Source organism: Erythrolamprus reginae, chromosome 2 (assembly GCF_031021105.1).
Source record: "Erythrolamprus reginae isolate rEryReg1 chromosome 2, rEryReg1.hap1, whole genome shotgun sequence".
Classification (NCBI taxonomy): domain Eukaryota; kingdom Metazoa; phylum Chordata; class Lepidosauria; order Squamata; family Dipsadidae; genus Erythrolamprus; species Erythrolamprus reginae.
The window spans coordinates 315,448,470-315,465,066 of NC_091951.1; the positions used below are offsets into that span (position 1 = coordinate 315,448,470).

The 16,597-nt window shown below is 38.8% G+C and overlaps 1 protein-coding gene across 2 annotated transcripts in view; it reads left to right on the top strand.

Annotated features, from left to right (window-relative positions):
• IQGAP2 (IQ motif containing GTPase activating protein 2) overlaps positions 1-16,597 on the top strand; it is a 188,708-nt gene that overhangs the window by 99,523 nt on the left and 72,588 nt on the right. For both annotated transcript variants that reach the window (XM_070743205.1, XM_070743206.1), the window contains exons 3-7: positions 5,148-5,304; positions 6,301-6,378; positions 9,217-9,293; positions 14,523-14,590; positions 14,909-15,022. In XM_070743205.1, coding sequence (XP_070599306.1) covers positions 5,148-5,304; positions 6,301-6,378; positions 9,217-9,293; positions 14,523-14,590; positions 14,909-15,022 — 494 coding nt within the window. The remainder of the gene's footprint in view (positions 1-5,147; positions 5,305-6,300; positions 6,379-9,216; positions 9,294-14,522; positions 14,591-14,908; positions 15,023-16,597) is intronic.

Consider the following 16,597-nt stretch of genomic DNA (forward strand, 5'->3'; position numbering starts at 1 on the left):
CGTTTCTCCTTTCAGGGCAGGCATTTCCAGTATAGGGCGATGCCATTTGGCCTTTCCTCGGCCCCTCGGGTCTTTACAAAGCTCTTGGGGTCCCTGGCGGCCTATATCCGGGCGTCTCCCATTCACATTTTATGTTACCTTGATGATATTTTGGTTCATGGGAACTCCCTAGAGAAAGTGAAAACAGACCTTTCTGTCACCATGTCAGTTCTTCAGGACCATGGATTTTCCATCAACTTTGACAAAAGTCATCTCCAACCTTCCACATCCATTTTACACCTGGGATCCGTTATTAATTCAGAATCCTCCCAGGTCTTTCTCTCTCCTGAGAGAAAAATCAGTATAGGGGAGTTAATTTCTTGCATTTTATCTCAACCTTCAGTTTCCATAGTAACCCTGTCTTCCCTTTTGGGGAAGATGGTGTCATGTATAGGCATCATTCCCTGGGCTCGCCTTCATGCTAGGGAACTACAGTGGCTCCTATTACCCTTTCAGAGATCGGGGCACAGCAACTCAAGGCGTCGCATTGTCATCCCACCAATTGTTCGCAGATCATTCAAGTGGTGGAAGTCTCCGGCCATGGACAAAGGATCCCCGTTCAGGTGCCCGGATCAATTTGTCATCACCACAGATGCCAGTCTATCGGGATGGGGCGCCCACGCCCAGGGGATGATAGCCCAGGGCACGTGGTCCCCGGAGGAAGCTTCCAAGCCAATCAATTGGCTAGAGTTAAGAGCCGTATCCCTGGCTCTGAAGCATTTCTTTCCTCGCATTCCCAACCGGCACGTTCTCATTCTCACCGACAACATTGCCACAAAAAGCCATATCTGCAGACAGGGGGGCACGAGATCCAAGGCCCTCATGAGGGAGGCCCTCAAGTTGGGCCTTTGGGCGGAAAAACATCTTCGGTCGCTCCTAGCCGACCACATCTCGGGGAGCCTCAACGTCCAGGCGGATTGGCTATCTCGAGCAACGATAGACCCAGGAGAGTGGAATCTCCATCAAGACCTGTTCCATCAAATCAGCCTCAGATTCGGCCTACCAGTTCTGGATCTCTTCGCGACCAATGCAAACGCCCAGCTCCCCCACTTTTTTTCCAGATTTCCATCCCCGGGAGCGGAAGCAATCAATGCCCTCCGGAGCCCATGGCCTCCAGGCCTACTTTACGCATTCCCTCCAATTCCAATTCTCCCGGACGTGATTCACAAGGTCCTCACCGAGAGGGCCCGAGTAATCCTAATCGCCCCTCATTGGCCCCGCCGGCCCTGGTTCGCGGATCTCCAACAGTTGTCCGTCCAGGACCCTTGGCGACTCCCCGTTTCGGGGGATATGCTGCGGCAGGGGGCCTCATTCCATCCAGACCCGGAGTGGTTCCACCTCACCGCCTGGCTGTTATCAGGAGAGACTTAGAACTGCGTGGCCACGACCCCGATACAGTGGAGGTCATTTTAAAGGCCAGAAGGGGTTCGACCAATCGAATCTACGACCATACGTGGTCCAAGTTTCACCAGTGGTGTCTACAGGAAGGCCTCTCTCCCCTGTGCATTCCCATACACAGAATCATTTCCTTCCTTATGCAAGGTTTCCATCAGGGACTTTCCACCAGCACCCTCCGGCGTCATCTGGCGGCCATTTCCTCTGTCCTAGCGGGGCCCCGCAGACAGCCTCTCCGTTCCTTTCCAGAAGTTCAGGAATTCCTCAAGGGCATAGCCAACCTCAGACCTTCCAAGGTCCACAGGTATCCATCCTGGGATTTGCCACGGGTTCTCCACTCCCTCACGCAGGCACCATACGAACCCCTAAAATCGGCGTCCCTCAGGTACCTATCCTTTAAAGTAGCATTCCTGGTGGCTATTACCTCTGCCCGACGCATTTCGGAGCTGGCTGCCCTCTCAATCAGGCAGGACCTCTGTCAATTTCATCAGGACAAGGTAGTCTTGCGACTGGACCCCACCTTCTTACCCAAGGTCAGTTCCATGTTCCACAGAACTCAGGATATTGTCCTACCTTCCTTCTGCCTCCAACGAGACCATCCCTTGGCAATTAGATGGCACACCCTGGATCTCATTAGAGCGCTGAGAATCTATATCCAACGCACAGGACCCTTTCGGAGGTCAGAAGCACTTTTTATAGCCTATCACCCCAGAGTCATGGGTGCCAAAGTGTCTTCAACAGTAATAGGCCGTTGGATCAGAGGGACTATATGTAAGGCCTACGAGTCGGCCTCCCTTTCAGTTCCAAGGAACATCACAGCGCATTCCACCAGGAGCGCAGCCACCTCGGCCGCTTGGGCGACTCAAGCCCCGTTGGAGGAGGTCTGCAAAGCAGCCACTTGGGCCTCGCCAAATTCCTTCATCAGGCACTACAAGATTGACTCTTACGCTTCAGCGGACGCTGCCTTCGGCAGAAGGGTACTCCAATCCGTTATCTCTCACGATAGCAATCTAACCCCTCCCTAGGGACCATCTATTGGGTATGTCCCATGTGACTGCTGGACCCGCTCCTTCAGTACGGAGAATAGGCGTTGATTGCTTACCTGAACGCCTCTTCTCGTACGGTGAGCGGGTACAGCAGTCACTTCCCGCCCTTGTATGTGTCTTCTTTTCCTTCCTATAACCTTTCTTCCTCTAACAATGAGAGTTGAACACTACAGAGCTTCACAGCTGAGCCTAGTCTATGGATTCGCGAATTCTGGGGAAGGGGCGGATCCAGCAAGCTTTTTTAACACTAGGCTCAGTTCCACCGGATTGGACATGAGCAACCCATGTGACTGCTGTACCCGCTCACCGTACGAGAAGAGGCGTTCAGGTAAGCAATCAACGCCTATTTCCTGAGTTTTTACCTGATTATCCCACCAGCTTAGAGTAGTATATTCTAGTGGCCTGAGTATGTTTCAATTTTAATTTTTATTTAGTAAGGAACACAGAGAATAGCTAAAATTATAAGTTGTTGGGAAACAGATTTGGAATAATTACTGTTTATAGCTACAGAAGAATTTACTTCAAAAGAAATGGTTGTGCTAACTACTTTCAGAGTGTGTTGTTTTCAAAGGTTTGTTCTTTCCATCATACATTTTCAGTCTCCATTATCGTCCAAATGCAAGTTAATGTTGCACTACCTTGAAAATGTTATTTTACTAAAATGAGGAAACAAAACAAAACACTGAAAACAAATGGCGATGCATGCGCAGTGCCAGAAACTTTTATTCTGTGCATGTGCAGAAGAATTTTTTTTCAAAAAAAGATGGCGGTGACCACAGATTGGTACTGACTGATCCAGTTCGGTGACATCATTGTGACATCAACAGCGTGTTGATACTGGTTCAAGCGAACTGGTTTGAACCGAGAGGATCCCATCCCTGGGTATGAAGCACCTCAGAATTTTGAGTTAAGAAAAAGAAAAGTGTTCCACAGAATGATTTGTGAATTTTTCTAAGAGTGAAGACATATTAACCTCTCTATTTAATTTCTTCAGCATCAGAAATTTGATATCTACTACATGAGTATTTCTTACATATTAATAAAATATTTTATGATTTAAACATATACTAAAGTGTCAGGCTGAAGCCATTTTAGTTGGGGTCTTTGGCCTGCCACATTTTATATTATTTTAATATGTATTCTTTACTGTAGGAAATTGGGAGGGGGAATTGCATGAGGGCTTTCTATATGTAGCCATAACAAATTCTTTCTAGATAGTCAAGGTCATCTTTTATCTCCTGGACCTGCAAAGAAGGAGATGGGAGTATTCTGCCACCCTGGCAGTTGAAGATTGGTCAGCGTAAGGGACTTGGAGGTGTGGGTGCAAATATTATGAATTTTCAATTGGATGGTGAAACTTGAGGAACTTCAGATTCGGGTTCCATCCAGATGTATCAACATGGCTCTGTTAATAAATTGGAACTCTTTGCCTTGGACTCTGATGTGGATTTGATGCTATTTGGAACCTGACACTAAAGTATATACAGTAATACCTCATCTTACAAACGCCTCGTCATACAAACTTTTCAAGATACAAACTGCCTCTTCTTACAAACTTTTTTCACCTTACAAACCCACCACCACGGCTGGGATGCCCCGCCTCCGGACTTCCGTTGCCAGCAAAGCACCTGTTTATGCGCTACTGGGATTCCCCTGAGGCTCCCCTCCATAGGAAACCCCACCTCTGGACTTGTTTTTGTGATGCTGCAGGGGAATCCCTGCAGCGCAAAAAATGGGCGCTTCGCTGGCAACGGAAGTCCGGAGGTGGGGTTTCCCAGCGAGGGCAGCCTCAGTGAAATCGCAGCATCGCAAAAACACAGATGTCCGGAGGTGGGAGGGGAGCCTCAGGGGAATCCCAGCAGCGCAAAAACGGGTGCTTCGGCTGGCAAAAGGGGTGAGTTTTGGGCTTGCACACATTAATCGCTTTTCCATTGATTCCTATGGGAAACATTGTTTCATCTTACAAACTTTTCACCTTAAGAACCTCGTCCCGGAACCAATTAAGTTTGTAAGACAAGGTATCACTGTATTTTATATATAAACATATATATTCTATTTTAGAATAATATTTTTTCTTAGTAGAGCATACTTCCTATTTATAGGTAGTAATCAATGTACCGGTAGTTCTATTCTTTGTGGAAACTTTCCAGAAAACTGGGATTCAGGAAAGGAGAAAAAAATTGAAATATTATGAAAAAACTGCATTGCCAACTTTCTAAACAGAATTGTGTAACTCTCAAAAGGAAACTGAGTGCTACAAGAGGCTGTAATATTTTGAATGTACCCCTGGCTCTTTTCCTGCTAAATCAAGTAGAGGGTAGGGGTTTTTTTAGGAAGTGGTCCACATTTGTTTTTGAGGGATATGTCAAGTCAAAGAAATACTCAGAGCTAAAATAAAATTCAAGCTTAAATTTAGTTGGATTAGTTCACTTAAACGAAATACCATAATTATAAATATCCTCAATGAGTTCAGTAAATTTCTTCTTGTGGTTTATTAAAAATTATTTGGAGAAAGCCTGAACACTGTATCCATGGTTTTGAACTAGGTCACAAGCTAAAAGGCTCTTCTCTGAATCATGACTAGCTGGTTGAATGATAAAAAGGGAATCTAAAGCATCATGTTACAATAAAATTACAACTATTATGTGGGAATATTTGTTTTCACAGGTGGATGGAAGTCTGCCTAGATGAAGAGTTACCGCCTACCACTGAGCTGGAAGAAGGTTTAAGGAATGGCGTTTACCTTGCCAAATTAGCTAAGTTTTTTGCACCAAAGCTGGTCTCCGATAGGAAGATCTATGATGTGGAACAGACACGTTACAAGGTAAACATTACATACAGGTTGTCCTTGTATGAAATGACCACAGTTGAAACCAGAATTTCCATTGTTAAGCAAGGCCATTGTTAAATGAGTTATGAGCTTTTTTGCCAGAGTTGCTAAATGAGTCATTTCAATTGGTAAGTGAATCATATAATTAAGCAAATCTGTTTTTCTCATTGATTTTGCTTATTGGAAGCCGGCTGGGCAGATACAAATGGAGATCACGTGATACCGAAATGCAGCAACTATCATAATAAATACATTCCAAGTGCCAAATTTTGATCATATGATATGACAGTTGTAAGTTCAAAGATTGATTCTAAGACACTGTTTTCAGTGCTGTTGTAACTTCAAACTGTCGCTAAACACATGATTATAAATTGAGGACTACCTGCATAAGATTTGAATACTACTGAGAAAAATTTCTAGTAGCTAATGTTTGATATTTTTACCATAATAGTAAGTATCATAATTAAGATTATAATAAGTTCTTCTTTTTATGTCCCAGGATTAGGTTTGGAACCAAAAGCAATTGTCAGGATTAAAACCCTGCTAACTTTGATATTTTTGCTACTTGTTCCTTTAGAAACATAAAGCCTTAAATTTTTAAGAAAAACATACTTCATACTTTAGGAAGATATGTTGAAATATAGAATGTATTCAAAATATACATGCAATCTCATCTTTTAAAAAAACTACATGCAAATTTCCATTATAAAATGTAAAAGGAAAAGGAAACTTACTATTCCATTCAGCAAAAAAATTATAAGTTGTTGATTTTTCATATTAATGTCTATGTAGCAGATTTTTTTAATCTTATATTTTTGAAATCTACAGTATCACCAGCTTGTTTTTTTAAAAAAATTGTTTAAATGCAATTTAAATTTTAATTACAAGATATAATTAGGTATTTAACTACAGTATGTTAATTTTGTGTGCTCATTTAAAACAAGTACTGTAAACCATTTTTTCTGTCTCTTTTTTCCTTTCTTGTATTAGCGTTCAGGTCTACATTTCCGACACACTGATAATACAGTACAATGGTTACGGGCAATGGAATCCATTGGCTTACCAAAGGTAAGCATTTGAAAACTGAATACTATGTAGCCACATACAAATTTAATAAATAAATAAATATATAATGGTGCCATCCTAGTCTCCGTTAATTTTAAAATTTCAGCAAAAAACATGTGATACATATATTGTGACATGTGACTCTGAGCGGCTAACAATCGGAATAAATAAAACAAAAATAAAAACAGTTAAAAATCTAATAATAAAAATCAATAACAATAATATAAAAAATACACATACTTGCAATCAGCTTTATTCCAGGCCTGCCGGCAAAGCCAGGTCTTAACGGCTTTCCGGAAGACCGGTAGGGTGGAGATAATCTGGATCTCTGGAGGCAGTTGCTTCCAAAGAGTTGGAGACGCCACAGAGAAGGCTCTTCCCCGAGGTCCCGCCAACCAATAGTTTGACGGATGGGACCTAGAGAAGGCCAGCTCTGTGGGCTCTTACTGGCTGCAGCAAGATATGAGGGAGGAGGCGGTCCCGTAAATGGTCTGGTCCTGAGCCATTTAGGGCTTTTAAAAGTGATCGCCCACATCTTGAAGCTGTATGTAAATGTGCTAAGGATTAAATTCATTTTGCACATGAAACATTCCCATTCCACTTAACTATAGTTTTCCACTAAAGAGTTACTGAATAAGCAGCATAAAGGAAGGAAGGACTCAGTGAAAAAATTAACAAATCACTGCCCATTTTGTCCAGTACTTTTATAACCTAGGGGGGAAAAAACAACCTAGACAGTTCATCTCTCATGCCTAATTTCAAAAATTATGCAAAATGCAAAAAGCATATTGAGACTGTAGAAAAAGTGCAGATAACGAGGCTAAAATATATGAAGAACAGTTGCAGGAACTGGGCATGGCTAGTTTAATGAAAAGAATGACCAGGGGAGACATCATAGCAGTCTTCCAGCATCTCAGGGGTTGCCACAAAGAAGAAGGAACCAACTTATTCTCCAAAGCACCTGAGGGTAGAACAAGAAGCAATGGGTGGAAACTAAACAAGGAGAGAAGTAACTTATAACTAAGGAGAAATTTCCTGACAGTCAGAACGATTGATCAGTGGATCAGCTTGCCTCCAGAAGTTGTGAACACTGGAGGTTTTTAAGCAGATGTTGGATAACCATTTGTCTGAAGTAGTGTAGGGTTTCCTGCCTATGCAGGGGGTTGGACTAGAAGACCTCCAAGGCCCTTTCCAACTCTGTATTATCATTATTATCATTATTATTATGTTATTGTTATTAGCAAATGTATTACAGAGTTGTCATTTTTTGAAAAAAGATAATACGCACAAAATGACTTAAAATTCTACTTAGAATTATAGTTGGACTTAGAACAAGTCTTCGAACGAGTCTTTGGAGAGGGGCGGCATACAAATCTAAATAAACTAAACTAGAACAAACTCTTAGCAATGTCTGACTCCAATGATTAATTCCCTCATTAACTGTTGGTACAATTGCTTGCAATCCATTTGTATATGAAGTACAAAAGCTAGCCATTTAAATTTGGTTAAGACCAGCAGTGAAATCTACTTACCTTCCCTATCAGTTTGGAAGTGTGCACCACCACTGCCCTGTGTCCTTTTTCACCCTCTGCACGTGCACCGCTACTGTCTGGGCAGGTGGGTGGAGCCTCATGCTGCCGCCGCTACCGGTTCTCCAAACCACCAACGGCCCCCACTACACCCGAACAATTTTAAATTCAGAACTATTCAAACACAGTGAAATATCATTAAAATACATAAAATATATTATATTTAGTCATATTTTGTTGAATATATGACAGTTAAATTTATATATTATGCTAAGCCAATGGCCCAGTGTACATATCTTTCTAAAAAGAAGAAATTATTCTCTGTGTACTTTAGTGTGAAAACTAAAACCAGTATCAGTGTATGTTGACTTGTTAATAATCCATATATTTCAGGGTTTTTTTGAAAGAGCTTTTTTGAGGATGGCATATTGTTTTGAAATGTAGGCGGAAATTATTCATCTAGGCCCAGAACCTATTACAGTATTCCCTCGATTTTCACGGGGGATGCGTTCCGAGACCGCCCGCGAAAGTCGAATTTCCGCGAAGTAGAGATGCAGAAATAAATACACTATTTTTGGCTATGAACAGTATCCCAATCCTTCCCTTAACACTTTAAACCCCTAAATTACAATTTCCCATTCCCTTAGCAACCATTTAGATTATTACTCACCATGTTTATTTATTAAAGTTTATTAAAAAAAATATTTTTTTAAGGCAGACGAAGGTTTGGCAATGACATATGACGTTATCGGGTGGGAAAAACCGTGGTATAGGGGAAAAAAACGCAAAGTATTTTTTAATTAATATTTTTGAAAAACCGTGGTATAGACGTTCCGCGAATTTTGAACCCGCAAAAATCGAGGGAACACTGTACTGTCATATTTATCTGTGGAATTTGGTGATACTACTTTGAGTGCAATGGTTAATGAAATTAATAATTATATTTTATAGAACAAATACTTTACGTTATTAAATACAAAGATACAATATATATCTAATACAATATAATATTGTATAGTGATTATATGAATAATCACACACAACATAAAGTACAAATATAATAAGTTGGATCTTAGAAAATTCAGACTGGTGCTTTGTCTCGAAATTAATCCTTCATTTATTTCTGAGCAGTAGTGTATTTGAAAAAGTTTCAAATTATACATTTGACACCAATTCTCCACTGAGCAAGAATTTGTTTCCTATGTCAAAATGTACCATTGGTCCTCTGCTTCAACACATTAGTAGATAAAATCTGAGTAATATTAAATATTTGTTAAGAGAAGTGATACTTGTTTGCCTTTTTCATCTTTAGATTTTCTACCCAGAGACTACAGATGTTTATGATAGGAAAAACATACCTCGAATGATCTATTGCGTTCATGCATTAAGGTAAAATAGATCTGTGCTAAATTTCTAAGATTTTTTTCATTTCCTCCTTTTAAAAGGTTTGCAGCAAAACCTAATAACTTCATAGTTATGAACCAAATTAGTCAGTTTAACTCAGTTAAACTGTTAAGGATAAAGTTTTGTTCATATTCAATTCTGCAGTATTACTTCATAATATTAATTTCAAAAAATAAAAATGGGATCAGTTTGAGAATGAAAAGAATCCAACTTTTCCCTTTCTCTACTGTCTATAGTTAAACTATGTTCTAATTATGAAAACCTGTAAAACTGGTTGTTGTCATCTTTGATTAATTATTCACTCAAGTCCTATTTCAAGGTTATACTATTGTGTACATAACGATTCTTAGCAACATGCTCAGAGAATATTCTTAAAAATGTGGATGTCATAAATGGAATCCTGTTGTTTCTATATAATTTACTATAATTCAGAAAATATTGTATAAGTACTATGCAAATATATATATATATTCTCCATACTCAAGTTAATATTTATTTAAACATTATTGTTCAGGAAACTACAGGTAGTGCTCACCGACTGCACTTGAGACCAGGAACTCAATCAGTAGGCAACATGATTGTAAAGTAAAACATTACATGACTGTGCCTGACTTAAAATGTCAGTTTGTTAGTTACAACTATGATCATTAAGCAAACCACCATTATTTGTTAAGCATGACATCACATGACCACTGCTTGTGACTTTCTGCCGACTTCCCCTGTAACTTAATTTTTCATAAGCTATATGCAAAGATTGCAAATGGTGGTCACATGAGGATGCTGCAATTGACATAAATGTATTACCAAGCATCCAAATCGCAATCATGTGATTGTGGAAAAACTACACAGGTCATAACTTTGAGGAATAGTTATAAAATATTTTAGTGCCATCAAAACTTTGGTGTGTAAGTGCTGCTCAGTAAGCTGCAATTGAGAGTGGCAGATTGCATGTTATTGACTTGTATATATGTAACGCAATGCCCATATGAAAACGAAGTGCATTTCTCCTCTGACAGCATGTAGTGTTTTGGTTTGGATATCTGCATCCTATGCAACCTTCCATCTGAGCATGGAAGAGCAATAAAGCTTAAGGTCTTACCCGTACAGATATTATTTTGTATAGTCAATGTCTTCTTGGAATTTTAAAGAAGATTCTTGGGAGGGAGCGGAAGCGCGAGGGGATGCCTTATATAGATAGCATCCTCTCGCTCCACCCTCCTGGTGCCGGCCGCGCATGCACAGCCGGCCCAATGCATTCTGGGGGCCTCACAACTCCTCTCGAGGCTCCCCCCTCCACAGCTCGAAGATGGCGGCCCCCCATGTGTTGTGGCTTCACCGCAACTGGCGCCGGCGGTAAAAACCGCCAGCGGGCATTTCTGGGCCATCATTTTTATTATCTTTAAATAGGATTTTTTTAAAATTGGAATTCTAGGAGAAGGAAATTTACTGAGCTTAGAATGATGTGTGAGACAAATTGTATGGGCATGTCATGTATCTTATTGGGCCAAATTCCACTGGTTTTTAATGGCTGGACCATGACACTCATTCAGTTTTGGATGTTTAAATTTGTGTTTGTTTTCTTGCTAAATCATGTCATTAATATAACTATGCAAATCTGCATGTTGAGGTTATTTAAATATTTGTAAAAAAAAAATCCTGAAGTAAACATGTGGGACTCAAAATATTAAGCATTTTTAGCATTAAACAATTAGTCCATAGCAAAATGATGCAAAATTCCACCCTAGTGATATCATAATCCATGGTCACAAACTCTATAGAATGTTGAATACTGGGAGGCTTTCAGATATTTATATCTCTTAGAATACTAAAGATGGCTTAAGTGATTTCCAGACTTATAAAAACATAGATATGGAGATCTTCACAGGTCAGCTTTCCCAGGTAGACATCTCCTTTACAGGCCTGAAAATCTAGGAAAGGTCCCTTCTGGTCTTTCTTTGCCCATGAGACAAGTTGATGCCATGTCCTCTGTTACCTGACAGTTCCTTCAGCTTTGTCTATTTCTCAAGGTCTTTCCCACATTCCATTACATCACATTTAACTATACATAATTTCAAAGAAAACTATTTTTCCATATGTTTTAACTTTACTCTTTCTTTCAAGACAATGTCCCATTTATTGGATATTATTTGGAATAGATCAGTCTGAGCCATCAAATTAATGATGGAATACCGGTAATTTAATCTCTTGCTGCATTCTAAGCTCTACTATTAGGAAACTCAAATATTTAATTTTAAAGGAACCTAGTATCGGGTACTGTATTTTGATTTGTTTATTGTCTTATGCATTCATACGTATTGTTAACTTGAATATAAAAATTACCTTCTTTGAAAATTGTGTTTTTAGCTGGTATAAAAACTGTTTGGAATTTTAAACAATTCAAATTATCATTTGTTATTTTGATTTTGGGAAATGGCCGCCCACAATAGAAATTCCACAAAAAAGTGCTTAGAATTGTTCAGTGGTAGAAAGTACACAGCAACAAAACTATGTGTGGTGGTTCCACTCCTAACACAAGGCCAGTACTGTATCTTGAGCTGAAAAATCAACACTAAGATTTGCTCGATTGCTTCAGATTCTGGACCTGGTAACACTAGTTAAATGGGAAATATGGAATCATTAATTGAAAAGCTTATTCCTGAGTAAGGGGATTTCCTATTCTGCACCATCCAGAAGAGTGTAGCAGAATAAACATGTGCCCAGGTAGTACACCTTCTCCTGAGGGAAATAGATTCAACCCACACACTTCAGAACTCAAGTGGCCAAGAATGTACGGGTAGAAAATTCAGGAGTCCTCAGGAAGAACTGGTACATGTATTGATGAGAGATATCCTCACCTCGTCTCTGCTGTACTGTCAAAGTGGTGTGTGTGTGTGTGAGAGAGAGTGTGAGTGTTTGTGAATAGAAGTACTGTATCTTCCAAATCTGTTTTCCTTGCCTACTAGAGCATATGTAAAGCATATGTGAATGCAGAATAATCCTACTCTTTGAGGAATGACTTTATTTTGATATTTGAACATCAGTTCCTTGTTTTTAGATTTTTTAAATGTACAATTGCTATTTTAGATTTTAAATTATTAGATTTGTCAATACATATTGTTCTTTGTCACTGTTGTGAGCCGCCCCGAGTCTGCGGAGAGGGGCGGCATACAAATCTAATAAATAATAATAATAATAAAGATGCAACAAATTACATCATTACAATGTTTAACAATAACATTATTATTAAACCCAAGCATAAGTAATGTTCTTTGTTTTTGAATAGTTTGCCTATATTTTATGGTTAAATTATATGCAGATTATACAATTACAACTTCAAAACCTGAATAATTTCAAATACATATTGGGCCATGTTGTTGATTTGCAGCTTTGTTTAATATGAATCCTTTCTAAGGCTTCAAAATACAGTGGTACCTCTACCTAAGAACGCCTCTACTTACAAACTTTTCTAGATAACAACCGGGTGTTCAAGATTTTTTTGCCTCTTCTCAAGAACCATTTTCCATTAAAAAACCTGAGCCTCCGAAACTGTAACCGGAAAAGGCAGGGAGAAGCCTCCGTGGGGCCTCTCTAGGAATCTCCTGGGAGGAAACAGGGCCGGAAAAGGCGGGGAGAAGCCTGTGTGGGGCCTCTCTAGGAATCTCCTGGGAGGAAACAGGGCCCCCACCCTCCCTATGGTTTCCCAAATCACACGCATTATTTGCTTTTACATTGATTCCTATGGGAAAAATTGCTGCTTCTTACAAACTTTTCTACTTAAGAACCTGGTCACAGAACGAATTAAGTTCGTAAGTAGAGGTAGCACTGTACTTGTTTTAAAAGACAGTTCATATTAGTAGTGTGTGACTTTTAACATTCCTAACACTATCGCAAACGCCAAAAATAGCAATTAATTAATTATCAATAAAAATGAAAAAGAAATAAATTTCATAAGAATGATTTTATTTTATTAATAAAATAATTATTATTTCTAAATGTGCTAAGATGAATATTTCTTATTAATAAAAATAAAATTCCATTGCCCTCTAGTGGTCCACAATATTTCTCTCCTCACTTTTCTTTTTCTTTCTAGCTATTAAATATTATGCTATACCCATAATCATAGCAGTTGTTAAAATGTCAAAATTGAATATATTAATGGCTAATTAAGGAATTCAATTGTGCCAATTAAAATATTTTCCGAATACTAGATAGGTATGGAATGATTCACTGGCATTTTATTAATAGTCATTGGATCTAAATGTACTACAAAGCTGTTTTTAAAAACTCAGATGACAAGTAGAAAATAGTTTGGGTAATTACAATGTGACAAATTTAGGTTCATATTTAACTTATTTATTAGATATTAAATATTTATTCTTGGAACTCATTCCTAGAAAATTCTAAATTACTGGAAACCTAATTTTGCTGACATTTCCATGTGTTCTAACAGTTCGGCAAATCCACAATTTCATTTACTCAGAGTTATTACAGTATATAACTTCATATTTGTCATCTCTCTGTTTTCATTCAGGTTCAACTTTTAAAATGATAAGCTTCTCCAAATATTTTTTAAATATTCCTTTTATATCTAAAATACGGCCACTTTTGAACCAATTTGATCCGCTCTTTTATAGCAATTTTGATAGTCCCTTGTGTAAACTTAATAAATTTCCCAAATCCTTAACAGTTGTTAACTTCACATGGCAGGAAGACATGAATAAAGATTTGAATGTGTTCAGCTGTTGTCCAGATGGTTCCACTATAAACATTTTGGAATGGTGATTATGTAGATTTTCAAGTACTCTGAAAGGAAATAGGATTTCTTGGAATAATTTCAGTAGTTTTAAGTTTGTGGCAGATACCGGTACTCCAAAACATTTAAGAACTGAAATATAGTCAAAGGTTTATGTATGTGAGAGAAATATTACTTTCACTACTTTCACTGTTGAGGCATCTTTTTATATATATTACAGTACTTTGAACTGTCTTAAAGGAAGAAGATACAGAAGTCTTGCAAATTCAATTTTAAAATATTTTGAAAGGAATATAGTTGTAAATATTTTAAGAAAGGAATAATTTCTAATACAACTTGCAGCATTGTATAAAAATCAACAAATGCATTGTAGAATAAACACTAATAGTCAATACTTAACTTTAATTAATCACTCCTATTGTTTTTATGCAATTCATCTACTTTTTCTTTCTCTTCCTCAGTTTATATTTGTTTAAACTAGGAATAGCTCCACAAATCCAGGATTTGCTTGGAAAAGTAGACTTTACAGGTACTTTAAACCTTTGTAATTATTTTCTATTGAGAAAACTTTACTTTTTGAAGCTTCTACTAATTCCTTAATTGATTAACAGTTCCATTCATTTCCATTCATTCTTTGGGTTTTTGTGCTGAAGTGGGTGTAAAGTAGCTATGTAAAAAATGTGCTGTATTTTACAAAGAGCTATCCGGTAACAAACACTACAGCTATGTATGCTACCATTTATGTTAGATTATGCTTGATTTTGACACTTTGTAACCTGGACAGTTTTTCCCCCCTTGTATTATAATCTTTTTCCCCTTTTTCTTTCCTCTTATCATCAATAATTAGAGGAAGAAATAAGTAACATGCGGAAAGAACTGGAAAAATATGGTATACAGATGCCATCATTTAGTAAAATTGGAGGCATCTTGGCCAATGAGCTTTCAGTGGATGAAGCTGCATGTAAGTTCCCCAAAATGCTATTCTAACCTGTTTCCTAATGTTCTTGAAAACTGCTTTAACTTTAAATATGAAATGACAAATCAGATTTACCGAGTACCTATAGCAGTGATACCCTGTTTTCCTGAAAATAAGACGTACCCCGAAAGTAAGGCATGTCAGAGGTTTTGCAGAATTTGCTAATATAAGGCACCCCCCGAAAATAAGGCATAGTCAAGTTTACATACGGTACGGTGGAAAAACATACAGTACCATTCAAAGCTGTTCATAGCGGTACCGTAATAATGTGGCGTCCCCTGCTGGCCCCTTCCATCGCTTTGTACCGTCCAGTACAGCAGACACAGTCTGCTGCTGTCTCACCGCCATTACAGTCTCCACTACAGTGCGTAGACTATAGTTCCTCTGGTGGCCGGAAGCTGCAGTAGCGGGAGTATACTGTTGTACCATATAAGTGCCGTCGTTGTGTGTGTGGGTGCCATACTGACAGGTACCGTACCATAATCAGTGTACCGTACGGTACACTTTCTTTGGGGGTGTCAGCTTTTCTGCCTGTGAATTTGTCTTATTTGAGAAATATAAGGCACCCCCCCGAAAATAAGACGTAGCACAACTTTTGGAGCAAAAATTAATATAAGACAGCGTCTTATTTTCGGGGAAACACGGTAGTAGCACCGAGTGGCAAAAAGGTTGTGCAGAAGCATCGTGCTCGTACACACTTATCAGGGCTGCACTCTGAAAAGCATTTTTATTTAGATCAGGAGTCCCCAGCCCACAAAACATGGGCCACTACTGGCTGCAGAAGCAGTGAGAAAGCATGCATGCAGGCACATCCCCACTTGCATGTGCAGTGGTCAACCACGTGTGCACATGCTTCATTTATGCAAGCATTAGGCATACATGTCCGCCACTCCCACAAATGGAGCTGAACCTAGAACCTCGTCCCCCTCCCCCTGCTGGTCCGTAAAGCCAGAAAGGTAGGGGAACTCTTATTTAATATCAGAGTTGCCCCCACCCTCCTTGCCTTTCGTAAGCTCCTTAAAACCCACCTCTGTCGTCAGGCATGGGGGAATTGAGACTTTCCCTTCCCCCTAGGCTTATAAAATGTATGCATGGTATGTCAGTATGTATGATTTTTTTCTTAAATTGGGGTCTTTTAAATTAACTTAAATATTAGATTTGTTTACATTGTATTATTATTGTTGTTAGCCGCCCCGAGTCTACGGAGAGGGGCGGCATACAAATCTGATTAATAAATAAATAAAATTAATAATAATAATAATAATAATAATAATAATAATAATAATAATTTATTAGATTTGTATGCCGCCCCTCTCCACAGACTCGGGGTGGCTCACAACAATAATAATAACAATGTGACAATGTAACAAATCTAATATTTTAAAGAAAGCATCTAAAAACCCATCATTTAAAAACCATACAGCACAAGCATATCATACATAAAACTATATAAGCCTGGGGGAGATGTCTGAATTCTCCCATGCCTGGCGATATAGGTGGGTCTTAAGCAATTTACGAAGGACAAGGAGGGTGGAGGCAGTTCTAATAGACTGTTCTGTT